The 11,078-nt window shown below is 42.0% G+C and overlaps 1 protein-coding gene across 2 annotated transcripts in view; it reads right to left on the bottom strand.

Annotated features, from left to right (window-relative positions):
• LOC122561890 overlaps window positions 1-11,078 on the bottom strand; it is a 255,316-nt gene that overhangs the window by 212,524 nt on the left and 31,714 nt on the right. For both annotated transcript variants that reach the window (XM_043714223.1, XM_043714224.1), the window contains exons 5-6: window positions 7,499-7,627; window positions 1,278-1,504 (exon numbers count right to left, since the gene is read on the bottom strand). In XM_043714223.1, the coding sequence (XP_043570158.1) occupies window positions 1,278-1,504; window positions 7,499-7,627 (356 nt within the window). The remainder of the gene's footprint in view (window positions 1-1,277; window positions 1,505-7,498; window positions 7,628-11,078) is intronic.

Here is an 11,078-nt window from a genome sequence, read left to right as displayed (position 1 = left end):
GCTGGAAAAGCGCAGCAGGTCAGGCAGCATCCAAGGTACAGGAGAATCGACGTTTCGGGCATAACAGGAAAACCTGAAGAAGGGCTTTCCTGAAGAAGGGCTTATACCCGAAACGTCGATTCTCCTGTTCCCTGGATGCTGCCTGACCTGCTGCGCTTTTCCATTCCAACCAGAACTCTATCAACAAACACATCAATTTGGACCCCATCTACCATCCTCTGAGAAAAAAGAACTGGAAATGACATCACCAACCCAACGAAACCTAAACATATAAATAGAAAGCAGGACGTAACACCAGCATTTCACCGGAGGCTCACTGATGATGTTACCTAGTATGATGACAAAACGTCTGAAACAGAACCTTCCAACTCAGCGAGCAAACTCACATTCAGTGTTAACTTTTTGGGTCCATTTACCCTTCCTCAGAACTGATGGTAGCTAGGAAAAATGTTGATTTTCATGCAGAAGATAGGGTGCAGGGAAGGGGCAAGGAATAAATGAGAGATGGAGATAAGGCCCAAAAAGAGACAGAAGAACAATTGGACAACGGAGTGGATAACTATCAGGCTAGGAGGGTGAATAACTGCTAATGGGACTGTTCGCAGCTAACAAATGAGTTGTGTGTAATAGTAAACCATGCGATAACAAGGCCTGGCATCAAGGGGTTGAGGTAGGGGACATGGGAGAGCTCAAGCCCGAAAATTGTTGAACTTGATGTTGAGTTCAGACGGCTATAAAGTTCAAGCGGAAATCAGGTCTTTTTAGATCTAAACTGCACAAGTCATGTTTTGGACATTCAACTCATGAAAATCAGATCCACCCAGCAAACCATCCTTTAACATGTGCATTTTCTTCCATGAAATGTAAATGCAAAAAGGTAGGTGCCATTTTCCAGGATAGGGCTTCTAGATTCGGATCTCTGCCACCATTTTCCTAACAGTGGCTCTTCATTATGATGAATACTTTTGGGATAAATCTTAGTTACAAATTTATGAAGATTGAGCTGGGGCCTTGGGTGCGAGTTCAAAGTCAATGTAATACCAGAAAGATATAATTGTAGAGATGTGAAATAAGTATTCTATTTTAGTCACTATAGAACTGTGGTCCCTAAAAAAAAACTGCAGCACAAGGAGGTGTTCAATATCCAAAAACTAGCAATATCACTTGATCATTATTAAATCATTGAACATATGGTAACACTGTGATTTCCCAAACAAAGACATCACTGATAGTATTAAAGATATTCAATTCTATTCAATTTATTTTCTTCCACATACCTGATTAGCCTGTACCCTTAAACGGCATGGCCACAACTTCATGAGGGTTAAATATTCTTCAACCAGTAGTGTACTGAGCATACTGAGTGTTGTGCTTTGTGAAGTATTTGTGATGGAGACCTGCACTAATGGAATCAGCAGGAGATAGTTTGTGTCCGACAGACAGCTATTCGAGGGTTGAATCTTCTGGTAGTAAGACAGGACTTTGCTCATTGCCTTGGCTGCGTCTGAAAGCATATTGATGAATATATAACAAATATAGCAAGATGTACAGGTTGTGAAAATCTAATAAAAAACTGATATGAGGATTGCTGACTACTACACTCCTACACAAGAAACAAAAAGTAGGAATTAACTGGGACTTCTTCTGAATGGCAGACAGTGACTTGAGGGGTACCCCAGGGATCGGTACAGGAACCGCAAAACTCACAGTATATATTAACGATTTAGATTTTGGAACAAATTATAACATATCAAAATCTGCAGATGAACTGGATGGAAAGGTGAGCTGTGAGGAAGATGCAAAGGTGGTACAGCAGGATTTGCACAATCTGAGTAAGTAGGGAAATACATGACAGATGCATTATAATGTGTATAAATGTAAGGTTATCTACACTGATGGGCAAAATAGGACAATAGGATATTATCTGAATGGCTTTAAATTGAACCTGAATGAATACAAAAAAGAAACAAGCAGAAAGCAGACCCAGGAGGGAATTTTGTAACACAGTGATAGTGTCCGTATTGCTAAACCAGGAGATCTGGGTTCAAGCACCACCTGCTCTGGAGGTGTGCCAACACACAACTGAACAGGTTGATTCAAAATATCTATACGGCAGAACTGTGAGGGGCTCCTGTAGCACAGTGGTAGCCTCCCTATCTCTGGCTGGAGGCCTGGTTTTGAGTTCAACTGCTCGGAAGTGTATGATAAGATCTTTGATCAGACTGACTACAAAGAAATTAAAGCATAATTCTGAAGGACTGTTGTGGTGCAGTATTAGAATCCCTACCTCTGCAACAAGAGGACTGGGTTTAAGTCCAACCTGCTCCAGAAGTGTGTCACAACATCACTGAGCATCTCAAAAATATAAAGTTGGTGATGTTTACCATTAAAAGCAACATCATAGTTGAGTTGGTTAAAATGCCTGTCGAGAAAACAGGACAGTCTGGGTTCAAATCCAATGGTGCCTGTACCTTATTTTAAAGATTTATTATTTAAGCTTGCATTGAATAACATGTTGTTGATCCAACCAGGGATGTGGTAATGTGTAACGAGGCAGAATCTTTCAGGGAACTAGTGACATATTGGTAGTGTCCAAACCTGAGCCAGGAGAACATAGAAGAATACAGCGCAGTACAGGCCCTTTGGCCCTCGATGTTGCGCCGATCCAAGCTCACCTAACCTATACTAACCCACTATCCTCCATATACCTATCCAATGCCCGCTTAAATGCCCATAAAGAGGGAGAGTCCACCACTGTTACTGGCAGGGCATTCCATGAACTTACGACTCGCTGAGTGAAGAACCTACCCCTAACTTCAGTCCAATATCTACCCCCCTTAATGTAAAGCTATGCCCCCTTGTAATACCCGACTCCATACGCGGGAAAAGGTTCACACTGTCAACCCTATCTAACCCCCTAATCATCTTGTACACCTCAATCAAGTCACCCCTAAAACTTCTTTTCTCTAATGAAAACAGCCCCAAGTGTCTCAGTCTTTCCTCATACGATCTTCCTTCCATACCAGGCAACATCCTGGTAAACCTCCTCTGCACCCGTTCCAGTGCCTCCACATCCTTCCTATAGTATGGCGACCAAAACTGCACACAATATTCCAGATGTGGCCGCACCAGAGTTTTATACAACTGCATCATGACCTCAGGACTCCGGAACTCAATTCCTCTTCCAATAAAAGCCAGTACGCCATATGCCTTCCTCACCGCACTATTTACCTGGGTGGCAACTTTCAGAGATCTGTGTACATGGACACCAAGATCCCTCTGCTCATCCACACTACCAAGTAACCGACCATTAGCCCAGTACCCCATCTTTTTGTTATTCTTCCCAAAGTGAATCACCTCACACTTAGCTACATTGAATTCCATTTGCCACCTTTCTGCCCAGCTCTGCAGCTTCTCTATATCCTGCTGTAACCTGCCACATCCTTCCTCACTGTCAACAATTCCTCCGACCTGGGTTTAAGTCCCACCTGCTCCAGAGGTGTGTAAGAAGATCTCTAAACAGGTTGATTTGAAAATATAATAAAGCAGAAATAGGAAAAATGCTCCTGACAGTAGGGAGTCCAGAACTAGGGTCATAGATTAGATTCCCTACAGTATGGAAACAGACCCTTCAGCCCAACAAGTCCACACTGATCCTCCAAAGAGTAACCCACCCAGACCCATTTCCCTCTGACTAATGCACCTAACACTATGGGCAATTTAGCATGGCCAATTCACCTGACCTGCACATCTTTGGACTATGGGAGGAAACTACAGCACCCAGAGGAAACCCATGCAGACACGGGGAGAATGTACAAACTCCACACAGACAGTCACCCAATGCTGGAATCGAACCCAGGTCCCTGGCGCTGTGAGACAGCAGTACTAACCACTGAGCCACGATGCCGCCATAGTTTAAGGATAACCTTAAGATGAGGAGATGAGGAGAAATTTCTTCACCAGAGGGTGGTGAGCCTGTGGCATTCACTGCCACACAATGAGTGAGGCCAAGACCTTATGTGTTTTTGAGAAGAAGGTAGATATAGCTCTTGTAGATAAAGGGATCAAGCGATATAGAGGAGGATGGGATTAGAGTATTGAGCTCGATGATCAACCTTGATCATATTGAATGGTGGAACAGACTCAAGCAGTTGAATGGATAATACCAGCTCTCTTCTTCTATGTTTCTGTTAGATGCCTCAAAAATATTGTTGATAAGGTACCTTTAATGCAATATAATATCCAACACTTCATAGAACTGTAATCAAACAAATTTTAACAGAGAATGACTGTGATCCAAAGCTTGTCAAAGTAGTTTGTAAGGGAAGGAGGGAAAGGAGGAGTGTGTTAGTCATTGGGGACTCAACAGTTAGAGGGTCAGATAGGTTTGTTGGGAACGAACACGACTCACGGTTGGTGTGTTGCCTCTCAGGTGCCAGGGTCCGTGATGTCTCAGATCATGTCTTTAAGGTCCTGAAAGGAGAGGGTGACCAGGCCCAAGTTGTGGTCAATGTAGGTACCAACCTCATAAGTAGAAAAAGGCATAGGGATGCAAGGGAGGATTTCAGAGAGCTAGGGTGGAAGCTGAGAGTAGAACAAAGAGTTGTTATCTCTGGTTTGTTACCGTGCCACGTGATAGCGAGGCAAGAAATAGGGAGAGATTATCAACCGGGTGCAAAGATGGTGCAGGAGAGAGGGTTTCAGGTACTTGGATAATTGGGGCTCAATCTGGGGAAGGTGGGTCTTCTACAAACAGGACGGTCTTCACCTTAACCAGAGGAGTACTAATAAACTGGGTAGGAAATTTATTAGTGCTATTCGGGTGGGTTTAAACTAGCTCAGCAGGAGGATGGGAACCTTAGATGTAGTTCCAGTGCACAGGAGGATGAGAGTAGGGAGCGCATGGGCAGGATTTCACAGTCACGGGAATATGCTGGCAGACAGCAAACTGGTTTGAAGTGTGTCTACTTCAACGCCAGAAGTATCCGAAATAAGGTGGGTGAGCTTGCAGCATGGATAGGTACCTGGGACTTTGATGTTGTGGCCATTTCGGAAACATGGATAGAGCAGGGTGAGGAATGGATGTTGTAGGAAAAGTTCTGGAAAGGATTAAAAGAGATAGGATTTATAATCATCGAGCAAGCAACAATTTGATTGCAGATAGTCAACATGGTTTCATCAATGGCAGGTCATGTCTCACAAACCTCATTGGGTTTTTGAGAAGGTGACGAAGCATGTGGATGAGGATAGGGCAGTTGACGTGGTGTACATGGAATAAATGACTTGGACGCAGGCATAGGTGGATGGATTAGTAAGTTTGCAGATGACACTAAAGTCGGTGGAGTAGTGGACAGTTTGGAAAAATGTTGCAGGTTGCAGGGGACTTGGGTAAACTGCAGAATTGGGCTGAGAGGTGGCAAATGTAGTTCAATGCAAATAAATGTGAGGTGATGCACTTTGGGGAGAATAACAGGAAGGCAGAATACTGGGTCAATGGAAAGATTCTTGGTAGTGTGGATGTGTAGAGGGATCTTGGAGTCCATGCACATAGATCCCTGAAAGTTGCCACCCAAGTTGATAGTGCTGTTAAGAAGGCATACGGTGTGTTAGGTTTTATTGGTAGAGGGATTGAGTTCCGGAGCCGAAATGTCATGCTGCAACTATACAAAACGCTAGTGTGGCTGCACTTGGAATATTGTGTATAGTTCAGGTCGCCCCATTACAGGAAGGATGTGGAAGCATTGGAAAAGGTGCAGAGGAGACTTACCAGGATATCTGGTCTGGAGGGAAGGTCTTGTTAGGAAAGGCTGAGAGACTTGGGTCTGTTCTCATTGGAAAGAAGAAAGCTAAGAAGGGATTTGATAGAGACATACAAGATGATCAGAGAATTAGATAGGGTAGACAGTGAAAGTCTTTTTCCAAGGATGATGACATTAGCTTGTATGAGGGGGCATAGCTACAAATGGAGGGGTGATAGATTTAAGACAGATGTCAGAGACAGGGTCTTCACTCACAGAGTGGTAAAGGCGTGGAATGCCCTGCCTGCCAATGTAATTAACTCTGCCATATTAGGGAGATTTTAACAATCCTTGGATAAGCACATGGATGATGATGGGATAGTGTAGGGGGATGGGCTTAGATTAGTTCACAGGTCGGCGCACCATCGAGGGCCGAAGGGCCTGTTTTGCACTGTATTGTTCTATGTTCTATATGTTCTTAATAAACTTCTATTTTATTATTAAATTTGAACCATTGCATGTTTTTGTCTCAGTCAAAGACCACATCGTTAAAGCAAAAATAAGAATATAAGAATGAGAAGCAGGAATAGGCAATTTTCAGCTCTCTGAACCTGCTCTGCCATTCAATACTGGTTGATCTATCCTTGTCCTCAACTTCATTGCCACGGAGTGCAGTGGAAGCCGGGACGCTAAATGTCTTCAAGGCCGAGATTGATAGATTCTTGTTGTCTAGAGGAATTAAGGGCTACGGGGAGAACGCTGGTAAGTGGAGCTGAAATGCGCATCAGCCATGATTGAATGGCGGAGTGGACTCGATGGGCCGAATGGCCTTACATCCACTCTTATGTCTTATGGTCTTCACTTGCCCACCCAATCCCTATAACCCTTTAACCCATTGTCTATCTCATCCTTAAATTTATTCAGTGCTCTGGCACGCACTGCATTTTGGGGTAGGGAATTCCACAGATTCATAACCCTTTGACTTAGCTTAAAACTTATCCTAGAGTGCTCCACAAGGGAAATATTGTTCTATGTCTATTTTGTCAATCCCTTTCAGTATCTTATACGCTTCAAATTCGATCTCCTTTCATTCTTCTCACATAGTGAAAACAAGCCCAAGCTGTTCAATCCCTCCTTCTCAGCTTTGCTTTTGTGGAGTTAACTCAACTTTCTCTGGACTGCCTCCAATGCAATGACATCCACAACAAGATACTATCTACCAATCCACCTTTGAGTGAGGGTTCTGACTCATCCAATAATAACCTCAGCTCTGATCATACAAGTGAGAGAAGGAGCCACAAATGTAGGTGTGTATGTTATATTTCAGTTGATATGTGTTGAACCAGTTTCTCGGCGGATAATGAATAACATTGTGAAATATATGAAGAGATTGAAGCGGTCATGGATGGATAACTCTCTGCAATTGCACTCATAATAAATGTCTGGTGCCAATGATTAGTGGTCTTAGGTCTATGGACAGGCTAGAAGCATAAACTGGGTAAGGAAAGAAGGAATGGAATTGGGTAGAAGTAATGCAAGCTAACGAGTCCTGTTTGTAAATCTTGAAAAGATAGTAGAAATATGAGAAAGAAGGATCGTCAAACTTAAAGAGAAAGAAAGCATACATTTTTAGTGTATCATAACAGTAAACAGCAAGGTAAATCTGAGAGTTTAGGAACAGAAGATTTTGATTCACAAATCTCTGACAATTCCATATGTTGATGGCAAACTTGTTTGCAGCAAATCTCAGAGTTGCTTACATTTTGACTCACTGAGAGTTTTGAAGATTGGCTGTGAAGATAGCAAGGATTCACATTTCAGGGAGATCTCCATGTCATTGCTGGACTGGACAAGGTTTCCTGAGAGGCTAAAAAGATACTCCATTCGTGCTACAGAGATGAATTAAAGACAATGTTAAGCATTGCAAAGTATGCATGCTCTAATACTCAAATTCTATCTAAGGCTTTAACTGATTCTGACCATGTAATCATTTTTGCAATCAAGACCCAATGAGAAAATCACATTACAAATGATCAGGGTAGGATTGTAAGAAAAATAGGAAAGAAAATAGTAAGGGAAGTCAAAAAACATCTTGTTTTTAAAATTGTCATTCTTAGTTCCAAAACAAAAGTCATAAGAACATAAAAACCAAGTACTGCAGTAGGCAATTCAGCCCTTTGAGCCTACAGTGCCATTTTATGTGATCGTCAATGATTCCACCTTGGCCTCAACCCCACTTGCCTGCCTGCTCCCCATAAGCTTTTAACCTGTAATTAATTAAAAATCTATCTCCTTAAATTTATACAGTGTCCAGTCATACACTCATGCTGGGGTAGTGAATTCCACAGACTCACGGCCCTCAGAGAAGTAATTCCTGTTTTAAATCTGCCACCCTTTTAGCCTAAAACTATGACTTTTCATTCAAGATTACCCCATAAGGAGAAACATCTGCTCTATGTCTACTTTGTCAGTTTTGCTTAGCATCTCAAATACATCATCTCTCATTATTTTAAACTCCAGACGGTATAGGACTAAATGACATCGGTAGGAAAAGAGATGAGGTCCTCAAAGCACAACTAAAGCTAGGAAGTGCTTTAAAAAAAACAGGAATGAAAATATAGAAATCTCTGGTTTACTTCCAGTGCCACATGCGAGTGAATATAGGAATTGGAGGTTAATTCAGATGAATGCATAGCTGGAGACAGTGCAGGAGGAAGGGCTTTAGATTTCTGAGCAATGGGAGTGTTTTTGGGAATTGTGGGACAAGATGGACAGGTTGTACCTGAACCAAAATGGGACCTTATGGAAGGTTTGCTAGTTCGGTTGGGGAGGTTTAACCCAACTTGGCAGGGAGACAGGATCGAGAGAGAATGTTCAGTGGGGAAGATGAATGGCCAAAATTAGAAGTGACAGAAATTGAATCAGGATGGCATAGATATTATAGGCCAGTTAAAGAATAAGGAAGTTTGGCAGGGTTGAATGGTAATTATTTTAAATGTTAGGAGTCTGAGGAACAAGGCAGATGAGCTGATGGCACAAATTAAATCAGAGGGGTATGATGTAATTGCTGTTATTGAAATATGGTTGAGAGGGACAGGACTGGACATTGGGTCTTCAAGTGAGTCAAGGGAGGAGGTAGGAGGAGTGGGTCTTGCTACATTGATCAGGGAATCAATTACAGCAGTAAGATGGATGACACCTTAGAAAGTTCCTCAAATGAAACCATATGGGTAGGACTTAAAAACCAAAAAGGAACAATCACATTGCTAGAAGTGTCCTACAGACCCCTAACAGTCTGTGAGAAATAGAAAAGCCAACATGTTGGCAAATTTCAGTGAAATGTAAAGGTAGCACTGATAGTATTGAATTTCAATGACCCCCAACATTAGGGGTAGTAACTGTGTGAAAGATTTGGAGGGAGTCGAATTCTTGAAATGCATTCAGGTGAGCGTTTTAAACCAGTACGTAGAAGGCCCTACTAGAAACGGGCAGTTCTGCACTAAATTTTAAGTAATGAAGTTGGGCAATATGGTTGACATATTAGTAGGGCAGCATTTTGCAGACAGTAATCATAACTCTGTTCAATTAAAGATTGCTATGGAGAAGTTCAAGGATAGACCTGAAATCAAGATTCTCAATTGGGGTAAGGCTGATTTTAATAAGATCAGATATGGCCAGAGTGGACTGGGAGCAAATACTTTTAGGTAAATCTGTATAAGAACACTGCATGCATCAATAAGGGAATATGGAGAATACAAGACCAACATGTTCCAATAAATAAAATGAGTAGAACCAAGAAGTCTTGTGAACGCTGGATATCTAGAGATAGGCAGCATGGGATAAAGAGAAAAACGGAGGCTTATGGCAGACACCAAAGAGCTCAAAACAACAGAAGTCCCAGAGGAATATAGAAGGTGAAAAGAGAACTTAAAAAGGGATTAGGAGAGCTAAAAGAGCATATGAAAGGATACTGGCAAGTAAAATAAAGGGAAACCCTACATTGTTTCACAGGTAAATTAAAAGTAAAAGGAGAACGAAAGAAAGGGTAGGGCGCATGAAGGACCATAGTGGTAATCTGTGCATTGAGCCAGAGGATGTAGATAATGTTCTAAATGAATATTTTTTGTCTGTGTTCACAAGTGACAGGGACAAAATGGGCATAGAAATCAGGGAGAAAGTTTGGTGTACAATTATAGAAATTAGCATAGACAGAGGGGAGTTTCTAAGTGGACTGGCAGGTTTAATAGTAGATAATTCTCCAGGGCTGCATGAAATATATTTTGTTGAGTGAGGCAAAGAAGGAAAGAGCAGGGGCTGCTTGCAAAAATTTTCAATTCCACCATGGCCATAGGACAGGAGCTGGAGGAATGGAGGACAGCCAAGGTAGTACCATTATTGAAGAAGGGAGCAAAGGGGAGAAAAAACAGGAAACTACAGGCCAGTCACTATAATCTCCATGGTGGGGAACTCTTAGAAGCTATTCTGTGGGACAGAATGACTCTGCATTTAGACAGGCAGGGATTAGTCATCAGCAGCCAGTATTGCTAAGGAGGTCATATCTGACCAACTTGATTAAATTTTTTGAAGGGGTGATCGGGTGTGCAGATGGCAGCAATGCTTTTGACAGTCTACTTGGACTTTGGCAAGGCTTTTGATAACATCCTGCATGGAAGATTGATAGCCCATTGGATCCAAGGAAATTTGTCAAATTGGATTCAAAATTGGCTGAGTGGGCTGAGAGAGGAACTGACGAAAATAGACTGGAAGCAGAGCCTAGCGGGGAAGACAGTAGAGCAAAAATGGTAGGAGTTTGTGGGTATAATTGAGGACACTGTACAGAGGTTCATCCCCAAGAAAAGAAAGATTATCCGGGGAGGATTAGACATCTATGGCTGACAAAGGAAGTCAGGAAATCTACCAAAGAAAAAGAGAGATCCTATAAAGTGGCCAAGAGCACTGGAAATCATAAGATTGGGAAGGCTACAAAAACAAACAGAGGATAACAAAGAGAAATAAGGAAGGAGAGGATCAAATATGAAGGCAGACTAGCCAGTAATATTAGAAATGATAGTAAAAGTTTATTTCAATACATAAGAAACAAACGACAGGCAAGAGTAGACATTGGGCCACTTCAAACTGATGCTGGAAGCCTAGTGATGGGAGATAAGGAAATAGCAGGAGAACTTAATAAGTACTTTGCATCAGTCTTCACAGTGGAAGACATGAGTAATATCCCAATAATTAAAGGGAGTCAGGGGGTTGAGTTGAGTATGGTTGCCATTACAAAAGAGAAAGTGCTAGAAAACCTAAAAGGTCTTAAAATTGATAAATCCCCTGGCC

Source organism: Chiloscyllium plagiosum, chromosome 23 (assembly GCF_004010195.1).
Source record: "Chiloscyllium plagiosum isolate BGI_BamShark_2017 chromosome 23, ASM401019v2, whole genome shotgun sequence".
In the NCBI taxonomy this organism is placed as follows: domain Eukaryota; kingdom Metazoa; phylum Chordata; class Chondrichthyes; order Orectolobiformes; family Hemiscylliidae; genus Chiloscyllium; species Chiloscyllium plagiosum.
Note: the sequence above shows the minus strand (reverse complement) of the source record. Positions and strands in the feature narration are given on the sequence as shown.